A 15,790-nucleotide genomic window follows, 5' to 3' on the forward strand; every position below is an offset into this window, starting at 1 on the left:
ATACATATATCTCATTTAAATTGGAAAAAAAAGTCCTCTGAAGTTGTTTTTTGTGGGAGAGTAGTAAGCAGGCAGGCAGAGGAAAGAACATTAGATGAAAGCACAGAATTTCTAAATTTAGTATTAGGATAAATAAATTTAACAACTTCCAATTCTTGTAATATTAAACCTGATGTAAATCTATACTTCTTAAGGAAATATGGGCTTCATGCTAGGTACACACTAAGCATCATGATATATATTATTGAATTTACTATCACAAATAGCCCTGCAAGTTAGGTACCATAATACCTATGGCTGAAGACAGTAGGCTTGGAGTGGTTAGGAACGCTGCCCAAAGTAAAAAACCAAGTAACCTGTACATCCATCTGTCCCCTCCATATCTGGATTCAGTCAGCTTATTAACTTGTCATAAAAATATTCCAGAAGGTAATGACATACCTCTGGAGATGTTTTATGGGTCTGGAACCCTTTTTCCCCTATTTGCCTTCCAATAATTTGAGGAAGTTTGAAACTCAGTGGTGGTTAGTTATCCCTATCCCTAAGTTCCTTCACGAATACAATCCCTACTGAATTTTTGTGTCAGTCTTCTTTTGTGAACTTGTTTTCATGATCAGGGTAAAAGACAAACCCTGAAGTGGCAGTAATGGTTCCTTAGTACAACCTGCAGTGTGTCCGAAGGAGGAGGGGAGGGAGGGAAGGAAGGAAGGAAATGATTTCTTTTTGTTTCAAATGCAGTAGGACAGCAGAAGAATAGGTAAGAGCAAATATGGGTAAGTGACAGCAAACATGAGAAGGAAAAAGAGCAAATGAAAGAGAAAATGAACTACCAAACACTTATTCTCTGTATCTTTTACTCATCATTCTTGACTGTTTAAAATGTGTGGTTGGTGACTATGATCAGTCAGTAACAAAACTTATCAAAACATAGTGTAAGAAATAAAAGAACCTTACAAAAGGGTTGGTAAGACAATTATGAATAAAAAGCATTTAATAACTTTCAGATCAACATATAAAAAAGGGAAACCATGCTGCAAAATATGTTGAGGAAATACAAAATAAAGCCAGGGGTAGTATCAAGTAAGATTAGTATGGAAACACCTGACAAGATGTGTGTGTGAGTATGGTAAGAGGCTGAGAACTGAGTGGGTATTATTTCCAGGTAACAAAATCTAGAGTGACACGCAGCTAATCAGATTATTTCTCTAGACAGTATAATGTGGCCATCTTTGTAAAAAATTAGTGACTCAAAGATTGAAAACAAAACCTCCTCACAAGTACTTTCCTACTCTCCAGAGTAGTTAGCTCAACTCAAAATATTACTATTTCTGCTACTACTAACAAAATGGATGAGTCACAGTTTGCACCTAATCTTAGTACATCTATGTGAACTAAGGCTGCTGAAGAGTATCTCTAACCATGTCAACAGGGGCTGAAGTCTGGGAGAGGGCTTACTCCAAAGTGAACATGATTTTGTGATACTTATGTAACATGACACCCATACTTTTCTTAAGTTCTCATTGACAGTTAATTCAAAAACAAAACTTCAGGCAGCAGGATCAAATACTGTCTCATGTGCCCAGACGGAAAGCTCCATATATCTACATAAGGGGTCAATTCCTTCATGAAATCTCTTCTATAACACCATACTCAACAACCATGTTCACAGGCTCAATCAATGAAGAAACTTTGGCATGGGCTCTATCATTATTTACCAAGAGAACACACGATCTGCAGATGACTTCCCTTATGCTCCCACAAAGTAAACACTGATGAGCTCTCCGTTGGAAACCTGTTTCACATCCAGCACCCACCCCCACACCCCACACCCAAGTTTCTTTGCCGGATCTCTTCTACATATTCAGAGTGACTACTGCTACACCCGCTGCCTTCCTGTCTTCCTCCACCTCTTTTCTTTGGGTGGGGTGGAACTTTCCCCTCTTCCAACCCTCCGGTTTTTGCTCAAACTGAACTACCCACAACCCTAGGATATGGAACCTGACCTTCAGCTCCTTTTGGCTAGGTGTGTTTGTGCTTGCATACTTTAAGATGCTTACCTGCTAGCAAAATTCTTGGTTTTTTCCCATTTCTTCTAGCCATAAGCTTTTTCAAGAAGCCAGAGAGTTTGAAGAAGCTGGCTTCAGAATAATGAAGCTCTTCTTCTACTCTGATTTAATCTTTCCATTCATCTATGCAATCCTATGACTACCCAGCCTCTAAAGACTCTTTCCACTGAAAGATACTACTATAGTTCACTTTTACACAACACGTTTGTTTCTGGTAAGTGTAAAGTGAATCATGTACAGACCACTGCCAGAAAGGAGTATATTCTAGCAAAGCAGAATAGATAGGAAAGGGTACAAGGGGACTCTGAATACATGAATAGTCTTAAAACCCTGCAACAAATATGGCGAAGTGTTACATCTGTTAGAAGAGACAGTGGACACATGGATGTTATATTACTCGTTTTACTTTTGTATATGAAATTTCATACTTGAAAAAAGACTTCATAAGTTTTTTCCTTAAATTTTTCAGTTCTGAAGTGTAACTAATGGATAAATAACCTGCACATATATAAAGTGTACAACTTGATGAATTTTGACAAATATGTACATCAGTGAAACCATCACCACTAATAATGAACATGTCTATCACCTTCAACAACTGTGTATCCATCTGTAATCCATCCCACTGTACCCTTCGCAGGTAACCACTGATTTATTTCAGTCACTAAGCATTTTGTAGAAGTTCATATTTTTTAGCTATTACAAAGAAAGTTGCTACACATTTGTGTACTAGTCTTCCATGGACGTATACTTTTATTTCTCTTGGGTAAATACTGGGAGAGGAATGGCTGGCTCACACGGCAGGTATATGTTTAGCATTTAAGAATCTCTCAAGTGGTCTTCCAAAGTGGTTATTCACTTTAAATCTCTACTAGAAATGTATGCAAGTGCCAGATGCTCCACACCCTCACCAGCACTTTGGTTTGGTCAGTCTTAAAATTTTAAATCATTCTAGTAGGTCTGTGGTGATAGCTCATTATGGCTTTAATTCACATTTTCCTACTGACTAATAAGGCTGGGCACCTTTTCATGTGATCATTTGCTCTCTGTATACTTTAGTGAAGACTATGTTTAAATCTTTGGCCTGTTTTTTTGACTGAATTGTCTTGCTTATATTGATGATTGTTAAGAGTTCTTGTTATAGTATCTATCGGGGGTCAGCAAACTTTTTCTATACAGAGCCACTAAGTAAATATTTTAGGTTTTGAGGGCCACATACAGTCTGTTACATGTTCTTCTTTTTTTGGGTGGAGGCTTTTAAAAATGCAAAAACTATTCTTAGCTTGCAGGGACTTTACATAAACAGACCTTAGGCTAGATTTGGCCCATAGTAAGAGCCCTTCATCTAAATACAAGTCCTCTGTCAGATGTATGTTTTGCAAATACATTTCCCCAGTGTGTAGCCTGCCTTAGCAGTGTCTACTGAAAAATTTTTAATTTTGAGGAAGTACAACTTCTGATTTCTTTCCCTTTATAATTCATGCTTTTAGTGTTCTATTTATTCTATTTTGTCAAAACTAAGGTCACTAAGATTTTCTCTTATGTTTTCTTCAAGAAGTTTTATAGCTTTAGTTCTTACATTTAAGTCTATGATCCATTTGTATATGGTATGAGGTAAGGGTTGTGGTTCATTTTTTGTATGTGACTATTCAATTGTCCCAGCACTATTTGTTAAACTATTCTTTCTACATTAAATTGCCTCAGTATCTTTGCCAAAAAACAACTGACTGTATATATGTGTATCTATTTCTGGATTCTCTGTTCCACTGATCCATATGTCTATTTTTACACCAATACAATGGTGTCTTCATTACTGTAGCTTTGTAATAAGTCTTAAAATTAGGTAGTTTCTGTCATACAATTTGTTCTTTCTCAAAGTTCTTCTAAGCCCACTGCATTCTAGAATAAGCTTGTCAACTTCCAAAAACTAAAACCCTTCCAAAAACCCTGCTAGGAATTTTACCGAATCTACAGATTTGGAGGAGCACTGACATTCTAACAAATCTTGAATCACTGATCCATGAACACAATCAATTCCGTTTACTTTTATAGTTTTATAGTTTTTAGTGTATAGGTCATATATATCGGGCTGGCCAAAAAGTTCATTCGGGTTTTTGTAGCATCTTACAAATAAACCCGAATGAACTTTTTGGCCAAAATATATACATCCCTATGTACTTAATATTTTTGATGCTATTGTACACAGTATTTTTAAATTTCAGTTTCAAATTGTTCACTGCTAGCAGACAGAACCACAACTGATTTCTACATATTGAAACTTGTATCCTGCAACTAGAAGCATTTCTGTACATTCCTTAATATTTTCCACAGAAATGATCATACTTGTCTGAAATGGGCAAGTTTCTTCTCCCTTTTCAATATGTAAGCCTTCTCTTTTTCTTGCCTTGTTGCACATTTCTAGTAGAGATTTAAAGATTTAAAGTGAATCAACCTTGTATTTCTGGGATAAACTCATTTAGTTAGGATATACTACTCTTATATACTGCTGAATTTGATTTGCTAACATTTTATTAAGAATTTCTTCATCTATGTTCATGAGAGATATTGGTCTGTAGTTTTCTTTTGTCTGGTTTTGATATCTAAGGCTGGCCTCATATAATGTGTCAAGTATTCCCTTCCTTTTCACCTTTTCTAGACTTTAGATAGAATTGATATTATTTTAAATGCTTGGTAGAATTCAACAGTGAAGCCACTGGGCCTGTAGTTTTCTTTATGGGAAGACTTTTAACTACAAATATGATTTCTTCAGTAAACATAGGGCTATTCTAATTAGCTCCTTCTTCAGTGATCTTTGATAGCTTGTATCTTTTAAGAAATTTGTTCATTTCAATGAACAAATCCTTTTAATGTCTGTAGGATTTGTACTGTTATGCTCTCTCCTATTAAATCCCTCTTCCCTACATCGTGGCCTAGAAACTCTCCAGGCAATAAGCTAATTAAGGCAATTGTAGAGCTCACCTGGTTCTGTTTTCCCTTCTCTTACGGAATCACTGTCCTGTGCTGCCTGTTATTCAATGTCTGAAAATCTTTGTTTCATATACTTTGTCCCATCTTTTAGTGGTTTAAAATAAGAGGGTAAACTGAGCCCCTGTTTCATCATGGCCAAGAATGGAAACATTTACTTTTTATTATGGGAAATGTAGAAATATATGAAACAGGAGAGAGAACAGTATAATAAACCTTTATGTATCTACCATCCAGCTTCTTCAACAATTTTCAACTCATGACCATCACAGTTTCATCTACACTCGCTCCCCATGTGGCCCCCTCCCTGGATTATTTTGAAGCAATTCCAAACATTATTTTCTTTGTAAATATTACGGCAATGTATTTCTAAAAGATAAAAAAATCCATAACCACATTATCAAACTTAAAAAATACTGTCAGTAAACTCTAATATTATCAGATATTAAGTCAATATTCAAAATTCCATTTCTTAGAACTTCTTCTTTAAGTAGTTGCTTTGCTCAAATCAGGATCAAAATAATGTCCACACATAGTATTTGGTTAGTACGTTTTTTAAGTCCCTTTTAGCTTATACATTTCCTCTCCCCTTTTTATCTTAGTTACAGTACTGCACTGCCCAATAAAGTAAGGCACAAGTCATATGTGACTAGAGTTCTGAGAGACTGAATGTTTAATTTAAAATAATTTAAAATCAATACTCACTTTAGTCACCAGAAAATGTTTAGAATAATCTGAGTATATGAATTTACTTTTGCAACTCTTAAGTTTTATAAAATCTAATATTTGTGATGAAAATTTATCATCTAAATTCAGATGTAAGTATTTATTACAGTATTTTGAGGGCTTATTATAAAATTGTAAAATATCTCAATAATTTTCCAGTATTGATTACATGTTGAAATAACATTTTAATTTACTGAGTTAAATATACTATTAAATGGATAGATAATTTTACCTATTTCTTTTTACTTCTTAAAATTTGGTCACTAGAGACTTTATAATGACATACAGCTTGCACTATATTCCTATTGGACAGCGCTAAAGTAAATGATTTGTCCCTATATAGTCCCTTACGTTCTAGATTTTGCTGACTGTATTCCTGTGGAGTCATGTAGTATATTTTTTGCTCTCCTGTATTTCCTGTAAACTGGTAGTTTTAGAGCAATGGTTCTGAATGGGGGCAATTCTGCTCCCCAGGGCAGTGTCTGGAAATATTTTTGGTTGTCACAGCTGAGGGAACGGTGTACTACTGGCATCTAGCAAATAGAGGCCAGGGATGCTGGTAAAGACAGCCCCCCACAAAAAGAATTATCCAGTTCAAAATATTCATAGTGCTGAGATTGAGAAACCTTGTTCTAGAGGCTTAATCGGGTTGAAATTTGATTTTTTTCACAACATTAGTTCATAGATGGTGTTGTGTTATGTCCTTCCATCAGGATACACATAAATAAATATCTGGCTATCTTTTTGTGATGTTAGCAGCTAATGTGATCCACTGATTCATTAGCAGCTACAAGGTGGTGATATTCTAACACTATAATTCCATTTGCATCTTTTTTTTTCTTTTTTTTCCTTCTGCATTTATTAACTGAAATACTTCTGTAAAGAAAAACTTCCCCATCTCATTTGTTTATCCTAAATAGTTCACATAAAAAAGACAGCATAAATGCTAGATTCTTTCTTTGCCATTTTTGAAAATCATGAGCTTGTTCCCTAATATCCTCCAAAGGTGACCATTAATATTTTAAGCATCAATTATGAAATCAATAGGTTATCATATATTTTTGATTAGTATTTTGAGCCTTTTTGACCCCAAAAGATCCCTTGTGCTCATTGTCCTTTCATTTTAAACCTTTTTGAATCTCTTTCTTTTAGATGTGCCTCTCATATTATGCATAGTATTGGAATTTACTTCAAAAAATTTTTTAAAAAGATAAATTGTCTCCATTTATATTTAATGATATGATTGATGTTTGGCCTAAGTTCTGCCATTGTGTTGTCTTAATATGTATATAAATTAAATATCTACTCTTCAGTGATGTAATCTGTTTTATATTGTCCCCTTCTCCCTTTTTCATCTATTGTTGGCATTTAAGGAAAGCTATTTTTTTTTTTTTTTTTTGCGGTACGCGGGCCTCTCACTGCTGTGGCCTCTCCCGTTGCGGAGCACAGGCTCCGGACGCGCAGGCTCAGCGGCCATGGCTCACGGGCCCAGCCGCTCCGCGGCATGTGGGATCTTCCCGGGGCATCAACCCGCGTCCCCTGCATCGGCCAGCGGACTCTCAACCACTGCACCACCAGGGAAGCCCAGGAAAGCTATTTTTATCTGAAAGATTATTTATGTGCAAAATATCTTATACAATATCCTTACGGCCTTAATATCTTTTTTGAGATACTGGTTCCTACTATAAACAATATTGAAATTCTCCCTCATTTCCCTCTCCCAAAGCATCTAATCTGAAGTAGTATCGTTTTATTTCCTGATAGTACCTATAGGACAATCAGCAAATATATTCCATTTTACTTACGCTGTCTCCCTTCTCCCATGTTTAGACTGTTGTGCCTTTAGCTACTGTGTCAGCCTTATAATCACATGATACATGCTTACTATCTCCTTAGTCTATCCTGTAGTTCTAGTTCTCCTCAGTAAGCAGCTTTGTTCTGCAAAGCAGTTTCGGTTAATTTGAGAGCTCACAGGGCCTAAACCACCACCCCAGCGCCACCTGACCTTTCTTGAGTCTACGGTCACCTCCCAGTTTCAGCTGCTCTCAAATTGGTCTGCTGAACTTTCCACACCAAATGGGGCCTCTTTTCTTTAGAGATGAGTACCTGTTGGTGACTTGATTTTTGGATTCTTGGAGCCTTCCCTCTGCTTCTTACCACATACTTTCTGATACCACACCAGTCTTGATGCTGCTGCTGATTTGATCTTACCCACCTATAGTTTGGAGTTCACAGGTGTTGTAAAATATAGAATTTGACTGATGTTTGTCCCTGGTTCTTGGGAGGAAGACTCTAAAACCCTAGGAATTATCTGAGTGATAGGAGTGTCTGTCTTTGTTTTTCATGGGCCCCTACTAGGATCACACCTGACTTTACTATGCTAAGGAGTGACTCAGGATGGGCGAAGGCAACGCCAGAAAGACAAATCATGTGACTAGAGGGGAGGGCTGGGGCTTTGAGTCTTATTATTGTCCTCCCAATCTCTTGAATTCCAGGGAGAAGGGCTGGAGATTGAGTTCAACCACATGGCCAATGATCCAATCAATCATGCCTAGGTAATGCAACCCCAATAAATGTCCTGAACACTGAAGCTCCATAGAGCTTCTTGGTTAGTGAACACACTGATGGTAGGAGGGTGACACATCCTGATTTCACCAGAAAAGTGTACAGAAACTGTGTTCAGGACCCTCCCAGACCTCACCCTACATGTCTCTTCATTTGACTAGTAGGGATTTGTATCATTTATAATAAAACTGTAATTGTTAAATATAGCCTTTTCTTCAGTTCTGTGAGTCACTCTAGTTAATTACTGAACCTGGAGGAGTCATAAGAGCTCTTGAATTTGTAGCCAGTTAGTCAGAAGTGCAGGTGGCCTGGGGACCTCTGAACTTGCAGCTAGCATTTGAAGTAAGGGTAGTTTTATTGGGGACTAAGCCCTTAACTAGCCTGATGTTAACCCTGGGTGCTTAAGTGTGAAAATATACTGCAGTACACCTATAGGGATACCTTAAAGCTTGGTTTGTTGTATATGTTGTCCATGGGTTGTTTGTTAACTGTTATGTTATCCTAGTTGCTCTTCTGTTTTTGGGAAAGGATTTGAAAGACTCAAAAACTATCTCACTGTTATACTAACTCATTTTGTTGCCAGTTCTTCTTTGGAATTTATGTTAACTTAGTACAGCACCCCCGACCCCCCACTATTTCGATATTTATCATCGTTTCACAGGTATTAACAGAAGGTTAAATCACCAAGATTACACACTAAGGCCACTCTCAGTGTTGATTAGAACTCATCTGCAGTTTACTTTATGGGATACAAACTGCAATAAAAGCTACTAGTTGCTGCTTGGTAACAGTAACAACTATAATTTATATTGATTAAGAAAGCAGACATGAGACTTTGGTCTTCAAGTGACTAAATCAGGGACTCTAATTCTCTTTTTTGATTATTACCACACCTCCCCCAATCAAATAACATAAAATGCAGAATACGTACAAAGGGTTTCAAATATTGCTTCCTCATCAGCAGGATGCATTAAATTTGTAAATTAAAGAGCATAAAAAAACTGCATATTGCAAGGCATGATATATATATATATATATATGTGTGTGTGTGTATATACATACACCCCCCCACACACACACATTTTCAAACTGGTCTGAAGCCCCAAAATAAAAAATAAAAGCAAACATTTTACCTCTGTGAGACGTAGCTGTGATGAAGCAGCCATATAATCTGATTCTAATTTGTTCTTCTCGGAGATCACTGTAGTATTTTGAAGAATTAAATCTACTTTTTGTATATGCAAAGAAGTACAAATCTAGGAATAAAAAACCCCTATGAGTTTGTTTTACAACTAAGAAAAACAATACAGTTTCTTTTAAAAAACAAAATTATAAACCATGAAAAAAATAACATTTTTCTAATGTGACTGATACCTCTCTCAAATAGTTCTTTTTATAATTTTATTCTAAGAGAATTTTAAAGTTTTCTTGTATATTTGAGTCATCTGGAATAAAATAATTTAGCTTAATGAGTGCTTTAAACCAATTTACTGATCTATAATGAGAAATGTCCAACAATACAATCTCTTGCTAAGATTTTGCTGTCGACCTGCAACAAAAAAAATATGACTAAAATTAAGAAAATGGCTTACCTTTATCAGGTTTGTTAATTCAGTAACAAGTTTGGCTTTTTGAACATTTATTTCTTTGATTTTGGTGCTTGCTTTTCGTTCTTCCTCTTCAAGGTTGCAAGTATCCTGTTCCATCAGCTTTAAACTGTATGAAATGCATAATGATGTGGAAATCAGAGAAAACACAAGGATTGAGCCCAAATTCTTAGGCCCCCTGCTGCTTTATGGGTGGGCTATTTAGCAATGCTACTCAGATGTTAACTGCTAGCTTCTAGGTTAAACAATCATTTTGTGTAACCACTCAAGACTGAAAATATTTTTTGAGATAGAGTATGTGCCCAGCATAGTCTAGGTAATGCTAATGGCTAATGGTATAGGATCTGGAATCAGAAAGATGGATTTAAATTTCCTCTTTGCCACTAATGAGCGATATAACTGAACAACTTACTTCTCTGAGCTTCAGTTTCCTCATCTATAAACTGTAAATAATAATAGTACTTCTCCACTGGGCTCTGGTGAATACTAAAAAAAGGCAAATTATGCAACACACTTAGTATAGTGTCTGGCCCATAACTAATAAACATTGTTTATAAATATAGTCCCTTCCCTTATGAAGCTTAACTGTGGAGATCTGATTAACAGGTAAAAAAAATATATAATGAAAAGGCAATACAACAATCCTAAAGGTTAATACTTTGCTCTTTAAGATGAAGAAACTAAGGCTCAGAAGTTGTTACCTAAGATCCCAGATACTAAATTGTAAGATGTGTTTGACATCAAAGTCCAAGTCTTTCCACTACATCATGTTGCCTCAAGGGAAAAATCAAGAACAAACGATGGAAGCAATAATAAACAAGAATGAATAAGTTCAGTGGATGCTGTAGAGAGTGGACTGAGTGGTACATGAAGAGACTTTGGTGAAGACAGGGAGGAAATTAGAATGGGTGGAGTGAAATAAGATTTTGAAAAACGTGAAAGCCAATCTAAAGGAAAGCAGTATTTAATTAAATTTCATGTAGTAAAGGTAGGGGGCTATAAGATATTCTTGAAGGGGGTAGGAACGTGAAAAGAAGATAAACTGGATGACAGTATTCTGGATGCACTGAACGGAGGGAGACTAGTCAAGTAGAGACCACTAACCATGTCACCACTGCAGTATTCCAAAGTGAGTAACTGGAGGTATGAGACAGCAGGATGACAATGGCTATGAAAGGTTACTGCACTACAAAAATCAACATTACTTTATGAGGAGAAAGTTTAGCTTTAGACAATGAGTTCAATACAGCAGTCCAACAGTAAATGTCTTATAGATGACTGAAGACAGAAGTGAAGGGTTAAAGTAGAAAAAAATTCTAGGCAGTCAGTTAGACTAAATAGCTATATCTTGCTTTAAGCAACCAAGGTACATTACTAAAGTTAATGGGCAACTGTTTGCTTAAAATTTTTTTTTCTTAAAGCATTTTAAATATTTAATTTATGAACGTGTTTAGAAACATTATTATATTAGATCAAGGTAAACTTGTACCTTATTCAAGACTGAGCTGTCATTTATTATGTTATTGATATCTATATTTTTATTCTATAGCAAAGAAGCATAAAAGAACAATCACAACAGAAAGGTCTGTGCTGTGTCATGACAGGACATGGGAAAAGCCTTGAAACTGGAAGCCACAGTTCCTTTCCCCTAGACTGAACACCCTAATAGCTTTTATCCCATCTTATATATTCCAAGTTTCTATAAAATATCTAAATTCAAAATAAAACAGTAAGTTCTGAGAACAATTGCCTGGGATCTCACAGTAAGCTAGCATAAAGTAACAAAGTCATTCATGGGTGAATGATGCACTTAAAGTAATGTAGGGGTGCACAACTTCACTGATGAGTTCACATTCCATGTTGCAATTAAACTTTCACAAACCACACCTTGGCAAGTTTTGATAATACATACACTGAAAAGTCTATTAAAGCACTTCTCCCTTTTCCAGCTGCATATCTATGTGAGGCCAGATTTTCTTCATATACTTCAACCAAAACATCTCACAACCCAGTGAATGCAGAAGCACATATGAAAAACAACTAACTTCATCTAAAGAGATTTACAAAAATGTAAAAACAATGTCATTCTTCTTGCTAAATGTATTTTGTTTGGAAAACGTTTTCATAAATATGTTAATGTATGGCTTTATTATCATTTTAATGAATTTAATTTCTAATTTGGTAAATATCAATAGATATAATCCATAGAAACAAAACTTCCTCAAGGTCCTCAATAATTTTTAAGAACAGAAAGGGGTCCAGGGATGAGAACAGCAGATCAGGGAACAGAAAAACTCACAACACTTAAGATTCACTTCCCTTTGTCCCATGTTTTGGGTAGGAGGGTGTAAGTTTGAGAGAGAAATTGTACGCAGAGTGCTGGTGGGAACTGTGTCGTCATTACAACGTATAACTAACAATATCCTTATAGTGCTTTTGTACCACCCACCCAGCCCCCTTACCCCAAAATAGGCTGAAAGTTACCTTCCTAGTTTGGAACTAATTTTTTGTTCCAGTTGTCTTTTCTTGGTTTTCCTTTCAAGAAGCTCCTTCTTCTTTTGTCTAAGTTCATTATCTTTGTGTTCTAGATGTTTGTTTGTCTCACGTAAGGCAATCAACCCTGATTCTACTGCTTGCAATTTTCTATTAATTTCCTATGGAATATGCAATATTGTTAGTATATTTAAAAAACAAGCTAACGTACTATAACTCCAGTTAATATTCTTTATTAATACTCAAAATAACCAATCTTTAACTTAGATATAAGACATAACACCATACATTCTCTGACATAAATCATACCAATGTTTTCTTAAGTCAGTCTCCCACGGCAATAAGAAATAAAAGCAAAAATAAACAAATGGGACTTAAACTTACAAGCTTTTGCACATGAAAGGAAACCATAAACAAAATGAAAAGACAACCTACAGACTAGGGGAAAATATCTGCAAAGGATGCAACTGACAAAAGCTTAATTTCCAAAATATACAAACAGCTCATATAACTCAAAAATAATCCAATCAAAAATTGGGCAGAAGACCTAGATAGGTATTCTCCAAAGAAGATAAACAGATGGCCAATAGGCACATGAAAAGATGTTCAACATTGCTAATTATTAGAGAACTGCAAAGTGAAACCACAACGAGGTACCACCATATACCAGTCAGAATGGTCATCAAAAATGCTGGAGAGGGTGTGGAGAAAAGGGAACCCGCCTACACTGTTGGTGGGAATGCAACTTGGTGCAGCCACCATGGAAAACAGTATGGAGGTTCTTCAAAAAACTAAAAACAGTTACCATATGATCCAGCAATCCCACTCCTGGGCATATATCCAGACAAAACTATAATTTGAAAAATACATGCACCCCAGTGTTCATAGGAGCACTATTTACAATGGCCAAGACATGGAAACAGGAGCACTATTTACAATGGCCAAGACATGGAAACAACCTAAATGTCCATCAACAGATGAATGGATAAGGAAGATGTGGTACATACATACAATGGAACACTACTCAGCTATAAAAAAGAACAAAATAACGCCATTTGCAGCAACATGGATGGACCTAGAGATTATAAGTGAAGTCAGAAAGAGAAAGATAAATACCATATATCACTTATACGTGGAATCTGACACAAATTTATTTACAAAACACACTCATAGACATAGAGAACAGATATGCGATTGCCAAGGGAAAGGGGGAGGCAGGGGATGGATGGATTGGGAGTTTGGGATTAACAGATGCAAACTATTATAGATAGAATGTATAAACAACAAGGTCCTACTATATAGCACAGGGAACTATATTCAATATCCTGTAATAAACCACCATGGAAAAGAATATGAAAAAGTATATATCTATAACTGAATCACTTTGCTGTACCCCAGAAACTAATGCAGCATTGTAAATCAACTGTACTTCAATTAAAAAAAATTTTTTTTTTAAATGACCAACCTTTAGCTGTTCTTCTAAGTGTCGTCTTTGCTCTAGATCCACAGTGACTGTGAGAAACTGGGCTACTTTTAGGGATGTGTTACTAGAAATAACTTTGTTTGAATAAAAAGAAGTTTTCACCACAAACTTTTCTTCTGCTGTATAAATTTGTTTTAATCGGGTTTCTTGTATTACCTATAATGTAAAATACGCATTCAGTGCACATCTAAGAATAATTATGACATTTTTAAAAGGACTAAATTAAAAATACAGATCTCATGAATTTTAGAAGATCAAAATATACTAGGATATACTTTATTTTTAAAAAAATGTACCCAACATCTCTAAAAAGGTGAGTGATAAAATTCAGGTTATTATTTGGGAAAACAACACTAAGGAAGAGAGAACTGGGAGAAAACCAAAACAACAACCAAAGTTGGCTATACTTCTACTTCACTATACAATCTCTCCCAAGTAAGTGTACTTTTGGGACTTTATCTACAGAAGAGATACCAGGAGTCAACTTCCCTGTAGACTGAACTATGTTATCTTAACTAACACATTTACTCTCCCCTCCCCTCAGTTATATTGTTCAAAGATACATAATCTTATATTTAATTCCTGTATATTTGGGGAATACTTAATGCACACACTTTTCAAGGACTTCAAAGACTTTGCATTTTTTGGAGATCTTTTCTCTCAAGAATTTATTTAAGGAGTTTCATAAACTAATGCACATTCTAAACATCCTAACATTGGATCTGTTACTGTTATTTATAAAGAACAGGCTGCTGTAGTTTTTTCCAATCTCTAAAGGTTTACTACCAGTATTCTTGTGGCTTGTTTCTCTCTAAAAGTTTAAGTGAAGAGATAAGACATATTTAAGCATACTTAGTTTAATAGGGTATAAACTGGTATCCACAAATGCTGAATAATTTGAAATGAAGGGAAAGCCTAGATGAGGTTAGCCTACCCACATTTCATGAAAATAAGTTTTAAGCAAACTGAAACTGACAGAGATGGTGGGAGTGCTCTCAGCAAAAAGAACATTGTTAAGCTAAGGAGGTCAGCAGACAATTTAACCAGAGACCAGCCTTGGAAATTAACGAGAACAACTGCATAAATAGAGTATAATCATTTACAGAATCTAAAATGTCAGGACTTGATAATAAAGCAAAACTTACACTAAAGAATGTTATCTTTATTCTAAGGAAGAAATATAGCCATTATTTGTCATTAGGTAGACATGAAACATTAAGACAGTGAATTTCCTCAGTGAAGGTTTGTATCTTCTGAAAGATGGCTAAGACAATGTCAAGGGCTTTATTAGGTGTCTGACTTTGCTTTACTATATACAATATTATTTTTCTAGTACAGACAGTAGAGTTAAAGCTCTCTAGATGATTTAACCAAAATGTTAAAAAGTGCATAAAAATCAACTTGAAGCACTGTTCAAAAAGTGAAAGGATTTTCCGAGTGCAGTATTGCTCCTTTCTGCCCCAAAGTAAAGCTATGAAAGCCCTTACCAAATTTTCTATAGTCTTTCTGCAATAGTAAAGAATACCTACTATCCTAAGCTTCAGAGATAGCACCCTACCTACCTCTGAAGTTATGACAGAAATTGGATCGGTCTATGTATATAGTCTTGTCCTCTTTTTTTAAACCCCATCTATGAAGACCAAAGAGAGAGGTACACCCACATGGAGAGTTGTATTTTTGGTTTCCCAAAATGGTCACCATAATATAATTTTTAATCAAAGACACAGGCAACTTACCATAAGTAATAATGGCTTGTCTGTGCAAAATGGGTTAGTAATGAGCAGCCCCCATTTCTATCTTCTGTTAATGAGGTATATAGAGGCCCCGAAATTACAAATGAATATACTAGGGATACTTGTAGAATG

General features: G+C 35.6%; 1 protein-coding gene across 4 annotated transcripts in view; it reads right to left on the reverse strand.

Moving 5' to 3' along the window:
* Nucleotides 1-15,790, reverse strand: part of SMC5 (structural maintenance of chromosomes 5) — a 110,405-nt gene that overhangs the window by 11,167 nt on the left and 83,448 nt on the right. For all 4 annotated transcript variants that reach the window (XM_060154986.1, XM_060154987.1, XM_060154985.1 and 1 more), the window contains 4 exons: nt 13,908-14,081; nt 12,434-12,603; nt 9,935-10,058; nt 9,476-9,598 (listed from right to left, as the gene is read on the reverse strand). In XM_060154986.1, coding sequence (XP_060010969.1) covers nt 9,476-9,598; nt 9,935-10,058; nt 12,434-12,603; nt 13,908-14,081 — 591 coding nt within the window. The remainder of the gene's footprint in view (nt 1-9,475; nt 9,599-9,934; nt 10,059-12,433; nt 12,604-13,907; nt 14,082-15,790) is intronic.

The sequence above is a fragment of the Lagenorhynchus albirostris genome, chromosome 7, assembly GCF_949774975.1.
Source record: "Lagenorhynchus albirostris chromosome 7, mLagAlb1.1, whole genome shotgun sequence".
NCBI classification, from domain to species: Eukaryota; Metazoa; Chordata; class Mammalia; order Artiodactyla; family Delphinidae; genus Lagenorhynchus; species Lagenorhynchus albirostris.